We start from the raw sequence: 17716 nt of genomic DNA on the forward strand, positions 1-17716 counted from the left end.
TGTTCCTGACGAAGCGCCCCGTCCAGTCCATTATACGTCACGCATGAAGCAACACCTGAAAGACGCCATCTACTGGCTGGAGTGGGTAACGCAGTTTGGAAACAATAGTTACTACACTTTTGTATTGAAAAGAACGTGATAATAATTAAACAATAAGATGATATATTTTCTCTTACGTCTTACAAATAATACGTTCCTGTACACAGACGTAGAAGCTTAATATGAATATGTGGATGACTAATAAATATGTCTATGAATAGGTAGTGTGTTAATATACATTTTCTCTGTTCATTTTTTACATTCGTTTTTATCTACATGTGACCATACTATTCCCTTAAAGCCACGCTCTATAAGATACAAATCATCCTGTAAACAACAGAACAAATGCATCACATGCAAATAGCACTTGATTATCTGTAATGCTTTACACTGGGTAGACAAAACATTAAGAACAACTGTTCCTTCCATGACTTAGACTGACTAGATTAATTCAGGCTAAAGCTACGATCCCTTATTGATGTCACTAGTTAAATCCAATTCAATCCGTGTATATGAAGGGGAGGAGACAGGTTAAATAAGGATTTACGCCTCGGGACAATTGAGGCATGGATTGCGCATGTGTGCCATTCAGAGGGTAAACGGGGTATGGTAATAGGAGCCAGGTGCTCCGGTTTGTGTCAAGAACTGCAACACTGCTGGGTTTTTTAGCTCAACAGTTTCCCATGTGTACCAAGAATGGTCCACCATCCAAACAGTGGTGGTCAGTGCCGTTTAAGATGAGGGAGGACCATTTTGTTTATCATGAGCTATGCCTTATTTTTACTACAGCATGTTGGATGACTGTCATTCATATTCCATTCACCCAGTTCAATGTAACAGTGATAGGTTTAGACTACTCCGTGATTCTCAGATGTACAGACTACAGCATGTTGGATGACTGTCATTCATATTCCATTCACCCTGTTCAATGTAACAGCGATCGGTTTAGGCTACTCCATGATTCTCAGATGTTCCCTATCCCCATCATGAGGTAGCTACAACCTAGCCTATGAATGAAAGTTTAAAACATACAGTATATCACAAAAGTTTTTTTTTTTTTTGTGAAATATTAGGGGTGTACTCACTTTTGTTGCCAGCGGTTTAGACATTAATGGCTGTGTGTTGAGTTATTTTGAGGGGACAGCAGATTTACACTGTTATACAAGCTGTACACTCACTACTTTACATTGTAGCAAAGTGTAATTTCTTCAGTGTTATCACATGAAAAGATATACTCAAATATTTACAAAAATGTGAGGGGTGTACTCACTTTTGTGATATACTGTATATGCACACAGGTCGAGGGAAAAATTTCCATTCCGCCTTGCACACTCTTTCTTGCATCTTGCTGAAATATAAGGTGTAACCATTAGTCAAACGGTTTCAAACAAGAGATTCTATTGGACAAATTCAGGTATGTTCATTCCGGTTTTGTTTGTCAATAGAATCGGCGGGAATGAATACACCCCTGATCACGTGTAAACACAGTTCACTTTCATTACAGCCACATTATATTCCTTCTCTCCTCCTCTCACCTTCTCCCTTCGCTTCTGGACTTCAATGCACAACACACCAGCTGTATGTGACCAGGAGAAAAAACCTTTCCAAGCCAAACCATATTATGACTGAAACACACAGCTTACATTGTTGTCACCATATTAGCTAAAATAACATCATAGTCAACAGAGCTAATAGAACTAACTCGTTAGTAAACCTGCTACAATCATGCAGTAACGTTACAGTGTACAGTCAGTAAGCAGTTTAGCATTTACCTTGGTGGGCCCCGGTGGCAATACATTTATAAAACCAAAAGCTTGCCTTGACTTGGAAGAGTTCCAGTGTTGTGTTGGATAGTCATAGCCAGCTAGCTAACATAGCATCCCTCTGTTTGAGCAGGGTGTTTCAGTAGGCTAAACTAGATAGCTGCATTTGCTAGCTAAGTAAGTCAACATGTCAGTTCATGCTGCAAGAGCTCTGATAGGTTGGAGGATGTCCTCCGGAAGTTGTCATAATAACTGTGTAAGTCTATGGAAGCCTTGAGAACCATAAACCTCTTAGGTTTTGTATTGAAGTCAATGTACCCAGAGGAGGACGCAAAACAGTCTGTTTTAATCAATTATTTTGTGACGTGATTATATTTAGTATAGTTTTATCTAAAAAGGACAACTTTTGAAATGTATTACAATTTTTTTTTCTTAAAATCACTGAGGAGGTTGGTGCTCCCCTTCCTCCTCTGAGGAGCCTCCACTGCACCCAAAGGACATCCAGCCAACTTGACACAATTGTGGGAAGCATTGGAGTCAACATGGGCCAGCATTCCTGTGGAAAGCTATCGACACCTTGTAGAGTCCATGCCCCGACGAATTGAAGCTGTTCTGGGGGAGAAAGGGGAGGGTCCAACTCCATATTAGGAAGGTGTTCCAAATGTTTGGTATAATCAGTGGATATATCTGCCATTTAGCAGACACTTTTATCCAAAGTAATTTGCAGTCGTGTGCAAACACTTTACATATGGGTGGTCCCAGGAATCAAAGCCACTACCCTGGTTTTACAAGCACCATACTCTACCAACTGAGCTCCAGGACCACAAGGAAAGACCAAGGAATGATGGCGATAAACACACACACACCACACCACACACACACACACACACACACACACACACACACAGCCTGAGTTTGAAAAATGTAATCAAAGACCGTAACATTGAAACTGACATACTCCATATTTAGTTCAAATCAAATGTTATTTGTCACATCAATACAACAAGTGTAGACCTTACTGTGAAATGCTGAATACAACAAGTGTAGACCTTACTGTGAAATGCTGAATACAACAAGTGTAGACCTTACTGTGAAATGCTGAATACAACAAGTGTAGACCTTACTGTGAAATGCTGAATAGAACAAGTGTAGACCTTACTGTGAAATGCTGAATAGAACAAGTGTAGACCTTACTGTGAAATGCTGAATACAACAAGTGTAGACCTTACTGTGAAATGCTGAATACAACAAGTGTAGACCTTACTGTGAAATGCTGAATACAACAAGTGTAGACCTTACTGTGAAATGCTGAATACAACAAGTGTAGACCTTACTGTGAAATGCTGAATAGAACAAGTGTAGACCTTACTGTGAAATGCTGAATACAACAAGTGTAGACCTTACTGTGAAATGCTGAATACAACAAGTGTAGACCTTACTGTGAAATGCTGAATACAACAAGTGTAGACCTTACTGTGAAATGCTGAATACAACAAGTGTAGACCTTACTGTGAAATGCTGAATACAACAAGTGTAGACCTTACTGTGAAATGCTGAATACAACAAGTGTAGACCTTACTGTGAAATGCTGAATACAACAAGTGTAGACCTTACTGTGAAATGCTGAATACAACAAGTGTAGACCTTACTGTGAAATGCTCACTGACAAGCCCTTAACCAAAATTGATACTATTCTAAACCCTCTGCCTGCAAGTTGTCGTTATTTTCCATCAAGTTTCTGAAGAGGAAACAGCCCAGAAATGCCCTTGTCTGAGTGCATTTGTCTACCACTCAAATCAAATCAAATCAAATTTATTTATATAGCCCTTCGTACATCAGCTGATATCTCAAAGTGCTGTACAGAAACCCAGCCTAAAACACAGCTACCTATGTGTAGCTGTTGGTGATGATGCTAATGATCCACTATGTGTAGCTGTTAGCGATGATGCTAATGATCCACTATGTGTAGCTGTTAGCGATGATGCTAATGATCCACTATGTGTAGCTGTTAGCGATGATGCTAATGATCCACTATGTGTAGCTGTTAGCGATGATACTAATGATCCACTATGTGTAGCTGTTAGTGATGATGCTAATGATCCACTATGTGTAGCTGTTAGCGATGATGCTAATGACAACCATCTTCTGGTTGATAGAAAAGCTTTCCCAAAAACCTTGTCAATTAAATGTTAACTACAAAGTAGTCTATGTCTCCCTGGCAGAATGATATCATGTATATATCATATATATATGTATATATATATATATATATAGAGAGAGAGAGAGAGAGAGAGAGAGAGAGAGAGAGAGAGAGAGAGAGAGAGAAGGTAATCAGGGAGGTAATGGAGTCCAGGTGAGTCTGATGACGAGCAGGTGTGCGTAACGATGATGACAGGTGTGCACCATAATGAGCAGCCAGACGACCTCGAGGCCGGAGAGAGAGACACGTGACAACACGTTTTCTGTCTATGAAGGAATACATGATTGGCAGGATATAGAACACAAAACAAGAAAAAGGTAATTTTACCTTTTACTGCAGGGGGCTAAATCAGGGGCACGCCGAGAGTTTTCTTGGTAGTCTTAAACAAATCTACTGTGAAACAAAAGTATCCACATCACACACATGGCTATGGGATTTAAAAAAGAAGACAGCAGTACTGGGTCAGATATGGTTATTGCTGCATTGTCGGAACTAGAAGCACAAGCATTTTGCTACACTCGCATTAACATCTGCCAACCATGTGAATGTGACCAATAACATCTGCTAACCATGTGTACGTGACCAATAACATCTGCTAACCACGTGTACGTGACCAATAACATCTGCTAACCACGTGTATGTGACCAATAACATCTGCTAACCACGTGTACGTGACCAATAACATCTGCTAACCACGTGTATGTGACCAATAACATCTGCTAACCACGTGTATGTGACCAATAACATCTGCTAACCATGTGTATGTGACCAATAACATCTGCTAACCATGTGTATGTGACCAATAACATCTGCTAACCATGTGTATGTGACCAATAACATCTGATAACCATGTGTATGTGACCAATAACATCTGCTAACCATGTGTATGTGACCAATAACATCTGATAACCATGTGTATGTGACCAATAACATCTGCTAACCATGTGTATGTGACCAATAACATCTGATAACCATGTGTATGTGACCAATAACATCTGATAACCATGTGTATGTGACCAATAACATTTGCTAACCATGTGTATGTGACCAATAACATCTGATAACCATGTGTATGTGACCAATAACATCTGCTAACCATGTGTATGTGACCAATAACATCTGATAACCATGTGTATGTGACCAATAACATCTGCTAACCATGTGTATGTGACCAATAACATCTGCTAACCATGTGTATGTGACCAATAACATCTGCTAACCATGTGTATGTGACCAATAACATCTGCTAACCATGTGTATGTGACCAATAACATCTGCTAACCATGTGTATGTGACCAATAACATCTGATAACCATGTGTATGTGACCAATAACATTTGCTAACCATGTGTATGTGACCAATAACATCTGCTAACCATGTGTATGTGACCAATAACATCTGCTAACCATGTGTATGTGACCAATAACATCTGCTAACCATGTGTATGTGACCAATAACATCTGATAACCATGTGTATGTGACCAATAACATCTGCTAACCACGTGTATGTGACCAATAACATCTGCTAACCATGTGTATGTGACCAATAACATCTGCTAACCATGTGTATGTGACCAATAACATCTGCTAACCATGTGTATGTGACCAATAACATCTGCTAACCATGTGTATGTGACCAATAACATCTGCTAACCATGTGTATGTGACCAATAACATCTGATAACCATGTGTATGTGACCAATAACATCTGCTAACCATGTGTATGTGACCAATAACATCTGCTAACCATGTGTATGTGACCAATAACATCTGCTAACCATGTGTATGTGACCAATAACATCTGCTAACCATGTGTATGTGACCAATAACATCTGCTAACCATGTGTATGTGACCAATAACATCTGCTAACCACGTGTACGTGACCAATAACATCTGCTAACCATGTGTATGTGACCAATAACATCTGCTAACCATGTGTATGTGACCAATAACATCTGCTGACCATGTGTATGTGACCAATAACATCTGATAACCATGTGTATGTGACCAATAACATCTGATAACCATGTGTATGTGACCAATAACATCTGCTAACCATGTGTATGTGACCAATAACATCTGATAACCATGTGTATGTGACCAATAACATCTGCTAACCATGTGTATGTGACCAATAACATCTGCTAACCATGTGTATGTGACCAATAACATCTGCTAACCATGTGTATGTGACCAATAACATCTGCTAACCATGTGTATGTGACCAATAACATCTGCTAACCATGTGTATGTGACCAATAACATCTGCTAACCATGTGTATGTGACCAATAACATCTGCTAACCATGTGTATGTGACCAATAACATCTGCTAACCATGTGTATGTGACCAATAACATCTGCTGACCATGTGTATGTGACCAATAACATTTGCTAACCACGTGTATGTGACCAATAACATCTGCTAACCATGTGTATGTGACCAATAACATCTGCTAACCATGTGTATGTGACCAATAACATCTGCTAACCATGTGTATGTGACCAATAACATCTGCTAACCATGTGTATGTGACCAATAACATCTGCTAACCATGTGTATGTGACCAATAACATCTGCTAACCATGTGTATGTGACCAATAACATCTGATAACCATGTGTATGTGACCAATAACATCTGCTAACCATGTGTATGTGACCAATAACATCTGCTACCATGTGTATGTGACCAATAACATCTGATTGTGTATGTGACCAATAACATCTGCTAACCATGTGTATGTGACCAATAACATCTGCTAACCATGTGTATGTGACCAATAACATCTGCTAACCATGTGTATGTGACCAATAACATCTGCTAACCATGTGTATGTGACCAATAACATCTGCTAACCATGTGTATGTGACCAATAACATCTGCTAACAACATGTTATGTGACCAATAACATCTGCTAACCATGTGTATGTGACCAATAACATCTCTAACCATGTGTATGTGACCAATAACATCTGCTAACCATGTGTATGTGACCATAACATCTGATAACCATGTGTATTGACCAATAACATCTGCTAACCATGTGACCAATAACATCTGCTAACAACCAATTTGACTAACCATGTGTATGTGACCAATAACATCTGCTAACCATGTGTATGTGACCAATAACATTTGATTTGATTTGATGTATAGTTTCCATGTATTTATATTTGAGTTTGCATCTCAATATGACACCTTAAATAAACTCAGCTAACAAAATAAACTTCCCCTTTTCAGGACCCTTTATCTCTTTCAAAGATCATTCGTAAAAATCTTAGACAAAGCAATATTGTTAATGTATATAATAGTTGTTTAATAGACATTTGTTATGATGTATATAACATTCTAACAACAATTTGACCACCCTGGGTTATGATGTATATGACATTCTAACAACAATTTGACCACCCTGGGTTATGATGTATATGACATTCTAACAACAATTTGACCACCCCTGGGTTATGATGTATATGACATTCTAACAACAATTTGACCACCCCTGGGTTATGATGTATATGACATTCTAACAACAATTTGACCACCCTGGGTTATGATGTATATGACATTCTAACAACAATTTGACCACCCCTGGGTTATGATGTATATGACATTCTAACAACAATTTGACCACCCCTGGGTTATGATGTATATGACAAGATACACTGGCTACTTTAGGCATCTTTTTTAATGACATGTTTATAATCCAAAAGTATGTTTTTAGAGGGGAGGGAAATACTGTTTATGTTAAACTGTAGAGAACAAGAACCTTTGGTGAATCAGGGAGAGAGAGAGAGAGAGAGAGAGAGAGGCAGAGAGAGAGAGGCAGAGAGAGAGAGAGAGAGGCAGAGAGAGAGAGAGAGAGAGAGGCAGAGAGAGAGAGAGAGAGAGTCCCCGATTTCTTAAATACTACACATGTCCAGAAGGTTGGTTCTGACAAACGCTTTTCAAAGTTTAAATCACATAAATCAAACACCATCACGTGGATTTGTTTTGTTGAAATGACATGGAAACAAAGTTAATTCAACCAGTGGGAGGCTTGTAAATGACCCCAGGAAAATAAAACAAAGAACTCTTCATTGAGACAATGATAAACAGCAATCCGTGGGAGAGTTGTGGTGGATATTATAAAATAAGGATCTGCTGGAGTCCAAGTCAAACCAAGATTCTTTATTTCTGAGCTCAGAGAGAATAACAGAGTTACACAGCGCAGTGTAGACAGTCTGAATTCCTGAAGCATTGGGTGATGAGCACATATCTTTATAGTTTCCTGTTCCTGGGAGGGACTTTATTCATACAAGGACACAGGTGCAGCTGGTTTGCAACGCAGGACGATACTCCCAGGAACAGGAGATTATAATAGGACAGTTTCACAAGGTTAGTCACATACTCAGATATGTGGACACATACAATTAACAATTTACATTACAGAGTCAGTGATACATTTCATTTAATTAAATCATCAGTGGGCCACAATGCAAATGTAAACAATGGAGCAAATGCATCACATCCAAATATCACTTGATTATCTGACCATTTAAACACAAGGAATCTGATCTACTCTTTATTCAAACTGACATACTCCATATTAAATTCATGTTTTCTCCCCTGTGTGGACTCTCACGTGTCTTTTAAGTGACTGTGATGAGTAATATGTCTTCCCACAGTCTGAGCATTTGTAAGGCTTCTCCCCTGTGTGTATTCGCTCATGAGCCATCAGGCTTCCTAACTCGCTAAATCTCTTGCCACACTGGGAGCAGCGGTAAGGCTTCTCCCCTGTGTGTATTCTCTCATGTTTTTTCTGATTACTTAAGTGGGTAAAACGCTTTCCACACTTGGAGCAGTGGTACGGCTTTTCTCCTGTATGCATTCTCTCGTGTATTTTCAGGCTCCATAATGTTGTAAAACTCTTTCCACACTGGGAGCAGTGGTACGGCTTTTCTCCTGTATGTATTCTCTCGTGAATTTTCAGTGTCCCTATCGTTGTAAAACTCTTTCCACACCGGGAGCAATGGTAAGGCTTCTCACCTTTGTGTAATCTCTCAGGTCCTTTCAGGTCCCTTAACTGGTTACAACCTGTTCCAAACTGGGAACAGTGGTAAGACTTCTCCCATGTGTGTATTCTCCCATGTTGCTTCAGGTGTCCTTTCTGGTTAAAACTCTTTCCACACTGAGAGCAGTGGTAAGGCTTCTCCCCTGTGTGTATTCTCTCGTGTGTTTTCAGGTTACATAACAGGGTAAAACTCTTTCCACACTGGGAGCAGAGGTAAGGCTTCTCCCCTGTGTGTATTCTCTCGTGTTGTTTCAGGTCCCTTAATCCGTTACAACCTGTTCCACACTGGGAGCAGTGGTAAGGCTTCTCCCCTGTGTGTATTTTCTCATGTTGGTTCAGGTGTCCTTTCTGGTTAAAACTCTTTCCACACTGGGAGCACTGGTGTCGTCTTGCTGGTTTGGACATACCTGGCTCTGGTTCCTCCGAGTCTGGTCTCTCTCCTGCCAAAAACAGATTGTTTATTTAAATAGACCTGAATGAAACCTCCACATGATAAAATAGCCTTGCAACGAGGGAAAATCCTAATCACCTTTATTTAACCAGGTAGGCTGAACAGACAACACAGAGTTACACATGGAGTAAACAATTAACAAGTCAATAACACAGTAGAAAAAAAGGGGAGTCTATATACAATGTGTGCAAAGGGCATGAGGAGGTAGGCGAATAATTACAATTTTGCAGATTAACACTGGAGTGATAAATGATCAGATGATCATGTACAGGTAGAGATATTGGTGTGCAAAAGAGCAGAAAAGTAAATAAATAAAAACTGTGGGGATGAGGTAGGTGAAAATGGGTGGGCTATTTACCAATAGACTATGTACAGCTGCAGCGATCGGTTAGCTGCTCAGATAGCTGATGTTTGAAGTTGGTGAGGGAGATAAAAGTCTCCAACTTCAGCGATTTTTGCAATTCGTTCCAGTCACAGGCAGCAGAGTACTGGAACGAAAGGCGGCCAAATGAGGTGTTGGCTTTAGGGATGATCAGTGAGATACACCTGCTGGAGCGCGTGCTACGGATGGGTGTTGCCATCGTGACCAGTGAACTGAGATAAGGCGGAGCTTTACCTAGCATGGCCTTGTAGATGACCTGGAGCCAGTGGGTCTGGCGACGAATATGTAGCGAGGGCCAGCCGACTAGAGCATACAAGTCGCAGTGGTGGGTGGTATAAGGTGCTTTAGTGACAAAACGGATGGCACTGTGATAAACTGCATCCAGTTTGCTGAGTAGAGTGTTGGAAGCAATTTTGTAGATGACATCGCCGAAGTCGAGGATCGGTAGGATAGTCAGTTTTACTAGGTAAGCTTGGCAGCGTGAGTGAAGGAGGCTTTGTTGCGGAATAGAAAGCCGACTCTTGATTTGATTTTCGATTGGAGATGTTTGATATGAGTCTGGAAGGAGAGTTTGCAGTCTAGCCAGACACCTAGGTACTTATAGATGTCCACATATTCAAGGTCGGAAGCATCCAGGGTGGTGATGCTAGTCGGGCATCAAGTCAGAACACAAAAAAAACTAAACAGTTCTAGGACACTGAAGACAAAGACGTCACTGGATTCCAACGAGCAGGTGGTTCTAAATATATAACCTTCATAGTTGTATGAATAGTTGTATGAACAGAATGCGACCTACACACTTCCTTGAACCTAAAATAAGTAAAGAAGTAATTTTATGTGAAAATCCAAAACATGTATTTACGTGGAAGGTTTTCGACACGCTATTTAAATGGCGTTCGCAACAAACGTTGACACATTTTCAACACTTTGACTGTCACTGAAGTCACAACATTTTGGGTAAAGTAAAAAAATAAGGTGAAATATCGGGGGGACTTTACCTAGCAGGGTCTTGTAGATGACATGGAGCCAGTGGGTTTGGCGACGAGTATGAAGCGAGGGCCAGCCAACGAGAGCGTACAGGTCGCAATGGTGGGTAGTATATGGGGCTTTAGTGACAAAACGGATTGCACTGTGATAGACTGCATCCAATTTGTTGAGTAGGGTATTGGAGGCTATTTTGTAAATGACATCGCCAAAGTCGAGGATTGGTAGGATGGTCAGTTTTACAAGGGTATGTTTGGCAGCATGAGTGAAGGATGCTTTGTTGCGAAATAGGAAGCCAATTCTAGATTTAACTTTGGATTGGAGATGTTTGATATGGGTCTGGAAGGAGAGTTTACAGTCTAACCAGACACCTAAGTATTTGTAGTTGTCCACGTATTCTAAGTCAGAGCCGTCCAGAGTAGTGATGCTGGACGGGCGGACAGGTGCAGTCAGCGATCGGTTGAAGAGCATGCATTTAGTTTAACTTGTATTTAAGAGCAGTCGGAGGCCACGGAAGGATAGTTGAATGGCATTGAAGCTCGTCTGGAGGGTAGTTAACACAGTGTCCAAAGAAGGGCCAGAAGTATACAGAATGGTGTCGTCTGCATAGAGGTGGATCAGAGAATCACCAGCAGCAAGAATGAAGCAATACAGACCACATTGAAGTGTCTGAAGTTTAATTTGCGTTCTAGAGTCTAGTGAAGATAGGGACAGGCAATGTAACATCCATCATATTTTGAGAATTTTTTTTTGTAAAACATGCACCTTACATCAGATCATCTTGAAACTTTCTCTCTAAAGCGACCTTTCATCAAGGTTTTATATGGTCTATTGATTTCTCTCTAAAGCTAACTTTCATCAAGGTTTTATATGGTCTATTGGTTTCTCTCTGAAGCTAACTTTCATCAAGGTTTGTTTTATATGGTCTATTGGTTTCTCTCTAAAGCTAACTTTCATCAAGGTTTTATATGGCCTATTGGTTTCTCTCTAAATCTAACTTTCATCAAGGTTTTATTTGGTCTATTGGTTTCTCTCTTTTAATTGGCAGAATCCTTTTTCAGTGTTATGATATTCATAACATCCATATCCACCAGTCTATCTTCCTGTCAACTAACAGAACTCTGCTGGTTGTCCTGGTAACAGATACCAGATCTGTTGTATTTGTTCAAACTAAACTACAGCACTTACTTTGAGTTAAATCTGATCCATTCTTCTCTTCTCTGCCTCTCACAGTTCCACTCAGCCCCGTTGTTTTCCTGCAGTCCACCAGCAGCACAGACAACCTCTTCATACCCAGCAGTAAGGTGCTACCGGGAGAGGCATGACACAGGGACTCTGGGAGGGAGGAAGGGCTAGCGTTGTCCTGGTAACCATAAAGAGGGGACACAGACACATATCATTATGGATGCTGATGTCACTGATGTCACTGTTTACAGAAACCCAGAAACCCATCCCAGACCCAGAGAGAGCAAGCTATATGCTAGACCAGACCAAGCTGTACCATCTGGTGTTCTGATCTGGAGAGACTCTTCTCTGCCTCGTCAGCATCAGGATGTTGTTGAGGCTCCCCAGAGGATCCACAATAGTCATGTCTCTCTCCTGTGTTAACGAGAATATCAAACAGATGGTAAACTTATGATCTTCTATTGCAATCACAGAGTCTTACTACAAGAGGCATGAATATGTCTAAAAAGGGCCTAAAATGGCCACTTTCATCATGATTTTATAAAATATTGTGTGATGCAAATGTGAAATGGTGCCTTTTGTGTCGCTTTGATATTTTAAGTAGAAATTACGCAGCAATATTGCATTTTATATTAGATGAAGTGCACTTTAATAAATCTAATTCAATAAATCTAATTTAAATCTCCCAAAAACATATGTACCAATGGCAGATTGAACTAACAATTTATACAGTACTGAACAACATATTCAAGTGTAGAACTTCAGTAGAATGCCCCCCTTCAACAACTGCATAGTTTGTGCCCCTGTTAAAGACAGTACTCACGGGTGTTAATCTGATATTCTGTCTCCTCTTCTTTCACTCCCAAAACATCTTCCTCCTTCACGTTTATTGAGACAGCATCCTTTTCCTCTCTAAAAGCTTCTTTCTCTTCTTTCACTATAACAGCCTCCTCTTCTTTTATCATTCTGGAAGCTTCTTCCTCTCTTTTCACTGTAATATCCTCCTCTTCTTTTATCATTCTGGAAGCTTCTTCCTCTCTTTTCACTGTAATATCCTCCTCTTCTTTTATCATTCTGAAAGCTTTTTCCTCTCTTTTTACTGTAATATCCCCCTCTTCTTTTATCATTCTGAGAGCTTCTTCCTCTCTTTTCACTGCAACACCCTCATCTTCTTCTTCCACGACAATGTTCAGTCCCAGAGCTTCTTTCTCCATAGAGTAGACCTCTTCTTTAGCAAGAGAGGAGTAGTTCAGTGAGCTCATGGTCAGGGATGTTAGCTAGCTAGTTAGCATTAGCGACTAGCCTAGTGCTAACCTCAGTATCAATCTTTAACACGTTTTCAAATTAAGTTGACCAGTTGATCCGTGAAACAAAAATGTGTTTAAAACACAGATTAGCTAATGTACACAAACATGGTCGAAAGGGAGGAGAAGTTTAGTGAGCTCATGGTCAGGGATGTTAGTTAGCAATTTAGGTAGCATTAGCGACTAGCCTAGACACTATCAATCTTTAACACGTTTGCAAATTGAACAAGCACATTAGGTTAAAGTTAACCATTTAGATAAGTCAACCGAAATGTGTTTAAAACACTGAGATTAGCTAATGTACATTAACATGGTCTAAATAATCAATCTTTCAGTTTTATGTTGGCTAGCAAGCTACGGAGGTGGTTGAAAGAGTAGCCGTGTTGTTGTTCCTGAAGAAGCGTCCCGTCCAGTTAATTATACGTCATGCAAGACGCACATCGTCATCTGCTGGCTGGAGTGAGTAACGCATTTTGGAAACAATAGTTACTACACTTTTTGTATTGGAAATAAAGTCATAATAATTTAACAATAAACTGATATATTTTCACTCACGTGTTAGAACTAATAAGATTTGATTTAAGAATTTCCTGTACACAGACGTAGTTCTTAATATGAATATGTGGATGATGAATAAATACATCTATGAATAGGTAGTGTGTTAATACACATTTTCTCTGTTCATTTTTCACATTCGTTTTTATCTCGATGTTACCATACTATTCCCTTAAAGCCAAATAGCACTTGATTATCTGTAGTGCTATACACTGAGTATACAAAACATTAAGAACACCTGCTCCTTCCATGACTTAGACTGACTAGATTAATTCAGGCTAAAGCTACGATCCCTTATTGATGTCAGTAGTTAAATCCAATTCAATCAGTGTAGATGAAGGGGGAGGGAGACAGGTTAAATAAGGAATTTTAAGCCTTGAGACAAATGAGACATGGATTGTGCATGTGTGCCATTCAGAGGGTGAATTGGGAAGACAAAATATTTAAGTGCCTTTGAACGGGGTATGGTAGTAGGTGCCAGGTGCACCGGTTTGTGTCAAGAACTGCAACACTGCTGGGGTTTTCAGCTCAACAGTTTCCCAAGTGTAGAAAGAATGGTCCACCACCCAAACTGTGGCGGTCAGTGCCGTTTCAGATGAGGGAGGACCATTTTGTTTTTCATGAGCATGGCCTTATTTCTACTACAGCATGTTGGATGACTGTCATTCAACTGTCATTCATATTCGATTCACCCTGTTCAATGTAACAGCGATAGGTTTAGGCTACTACATGATTCTCAAATGTTCCATATACCCCCATCATGAGGTTGCTACAACCTAGCCTATGAATGAAGTTTACAACGTAGGTGCACACAGGTCAGTGACAGTGACACATTCAATACCACCTTGCATACTCTTGCCTGCTTCTAGCTGATATAGTGGGTAATCATTAATCCAGCAGTTGCAAACAAGAGTTTCCATTGGACAAATTCAGGTATATTGTAACCCCGTTTTGTTCCGTTTAAGAAACTTTGTCAACAACAATCGGCACATGAATACACCGTTGATCACACGTGAACACAGTTCACTTTCATAACAGCCACGTTGTTTTCCTTCTCATGCCAAGCTGTACCATCTGGTGTTCTGATCTGTAGAGACTCTTCTCTGACTCGTCAGCATCAGGATGATGTTGAGGCTCCCCAGAGAATCCATGATAGTCACGTCTTTCTCCTGTGTAAATGAGAACATCAAACAGATGGTAAACTTACAATCCCAGGGTCTTACATTAGGTATTAATATGTCTAAAAAAGGACCTAAATTGACCACGTTAATTATGCTTTTTTTAAAATATTGTTTGTGATTGATTCAATGTAAAAGGCTCGTTCCACAAAATGTGTTCCTTTAAAAGCATGTTATATTAGATCAAGTGCACTTTAATATAGACCACGTGGGGAATTCAATCAAAATAATTTACAAGTCCTAAAAATATGTACCAATGGCAGATTGGCCCTTAAACAATTCTGACAGTGTAGAACTTTAGTAGAATGTCTGTTTGAAACACCACATTATTTCAAGAACTGCATTGTGCCCCTGTTTTTAAGACAATACTCACTGGGATTAATCTGATCTTCAGTCTCCTCCTCTTTCACTCCCAAAACGTCTTCCTCCTCTTTAATTGAGATAGCCTCCTCTTCCTCTTTTACTCCAAAAGGTTCTTCCTCTTCTTTCAATGTTATGGCATCTTCATCCTTTTTTATTCTGAAAGCTTCTACCTCCTCTCCTACTCTGACAACCTCTTTCCCATCTTCCTCTTTCACTGTAATATCATCCTCTTCTTCTTTCAATGTGATAGCCTCCTCTTCATCCGTTTTCATTCTGAAAGCTTCTTCCTCTCCTTTCACCAGACCGTTCTCCGTCTTGCTTAGTGAGCTCATGTTCCGGGCGATTAAGTATCAATGTAACACATATGCTAATTTAACAAGCAAATCACGTTTAAATTAACTAGATGATAGGTAAACAAAAGTATGCTCAAAACACAAAGAGTAATATACACAAGGTTGGTCTTAAACGCTTCAATTAGCCAGGACCTCAGCGACCCCTTGCCTGGAGAAAATGTACTTTAATCCATTAATAACACCAGCTGATGTGGTTATGGGTGTCTTTGCTATTTCAATGTATCTTGAGTAGTAATCTATCACTAGCAGATAAGTGTCATTTTTCCAATAGAACATCTCCGCCCCTACCTTTTGCCATGGCCGTTTTGGCAGCTCCGTTGCCATCATTGGCTCCGGATGACAAGGTTGACATTTTGTACAGACCTCACACTGGGCCACTAGCTTGGCAATCTGAGTACTCATACCAAGCCACCACACTGACTGTTGAGCCCTCAGTCTGCATTTGGTTATCCCCATGTGTCCATCGTGCACTCTGTCTAGCATTTCTGGTTGTAGAGTCTCTGGGATAACTATCCGTTGTCCATTCATGAGAAGGTCTCCATTACAGTGGAAGTCACTTTGGTACACCCAATAGGGCTTCAGCAGTTGAGGCAGTTCTGGGCCATCCCTTTTTGCACTGATGCACTATCTGTTGGCAGATGTGGTCTTGTTGTTGCTCCTCTGCAATCTGCTGCCGTGCGTTTTTTATTTTAGATCATACTACAGTTTCGGTTTATTTTCGATTGCGAACTACCACGTAGTTGAATCTGCTGTCGCTGTTGAAGAAACCTCCCGTACCGTCCACTAGAAATTTACGTCACGCAAGAAGCTTCACAGGGGAGCGTTATCTCGCTCGTCCAGGCAACATTGAGGGTTAGGTGGCTATCAATTTAGAAAGAAACTAACTATAACTTGTTTTAGCAACATAGGATAAGTTTGGAGTTCGTTTTTGTAAAGTTGAATGGGAAGAACACGACAGAAAGACAATAGTAAACGGAATATCCAAGTCTCACAGAAGACGGCAGACATGCTAGTTAGCCACAACGAGAACCAGATCAGCATGGATACACAAGAAGCCGCGAACTCAAGCAAGAGAAAGAACAAAACTGACCAGGATTAAATCCTTGCAACTTCTTTACCTCAGACCCCAATTAAAAAATCCACCGGTGAAAAAAAAGAGGCCATTTCCATGTCTGAACTTTTCTCTGCAATCCAGTCCCTGTCAACTAAAATAGACACCACGCTCTCCAAAGTGTCCATCATAGTCCGCTACTCATAATTGTGAGCAAGAACAAGGAAAATATAACGTTCCTAGAGAATGAGTTGGAAGAAACTGCAATCCCAAAATAATGAGCTGTGTGAGAATGTAGCTGAACGTCAAAGGTACTCTCGCAGGTAGAATCTGAAAATCCAAGGTGTAAAAGAGAGAGAGGATATTAGGGATGCAGTCATTAATATCCTGGGAAAGGTGGCTTTGTGCATCAAAGACAGGCTAAGAGATGTGATTGATGTGGTACATCGACATGGGAAACGAAGATCTGATGGACCCCCTCGCAATATCATATTGCGCTTAACTCTGCACCATTACAGGGACATCATCTGGAGAATGGCCAAGGGGAACACGTTTCTGGACGAGAAGAAGAAGCTCTGATACCGCAGGATCAGACTGCCAGATAGAAACTTTGGCCGCTTATACAGAAGGCGCGACAAGAGGGAAAGAAGGCGGGGTTCAAGGGCGCGACAAGAGGGAAAGAAGGCTGGGTTCAAGGGCGCGACAAGAGGGAAAGAAGGCTGGGTTCAAGGGCCCCCACGCGATTATCGAAGGACGAATGACTACTGGGTAACTCTGTTGACATGAACCAAACTGGAACTGTGAGTACTGCCAAGAGTACAGTTAATGTACTGCCAAGAGTACAGTTAATGTAC

The 17716-nt window shown here is 40.4% G+C and overlaps 1 protein-coding gene across 1 annotated transcript; it reads right to left on the reverse strand.

Moving 5' to 3' along the window:
* Positions 1-8158: 8158 nt before the first annotated feature.
* Positions 8159-13764, reverse strand: LOC115116260 (zinc finger protein 436-like). The gene is made up of 4 exons (XM_065015202.1): positions 12882-13764; positions 12375-12472; positions 12062-12236; positions 8159-9496 (listed from the first exon to the last, which is right to left on the reverse strand). The coding sequence occupies exons 1-4, from the start codon at positions 13318-13320 to the stop codon at positions 8598-8600; spliced, it is 1611 nt and encodes a 536-aa protein (XP_064871274.1). The 5' UTR covers positions 13321-13764; the 3' UTR covers positions 8159-8597.
* Between the last annotated feature and the right edge of the window lie 3952 nt (positions 13765-17716).

This window comes from Oncorhynchus nerka, unplaced genomic scaffold (genome assembly GCF_034236695.1).
Source record: "Oncorhynchus nerka isolate Pitt River unplaced genomic scaffold, Oner_Uvic_2.0 unplaced_scaffold_1618, whole genome shotgun sequence".
Lineage (NCBI taxonomy): Eukaryota > Metazoa > Chordata > Actinopteri > Salmoniformes > Salmonidae > Oncorhynchus > Oncorhynchus nerka.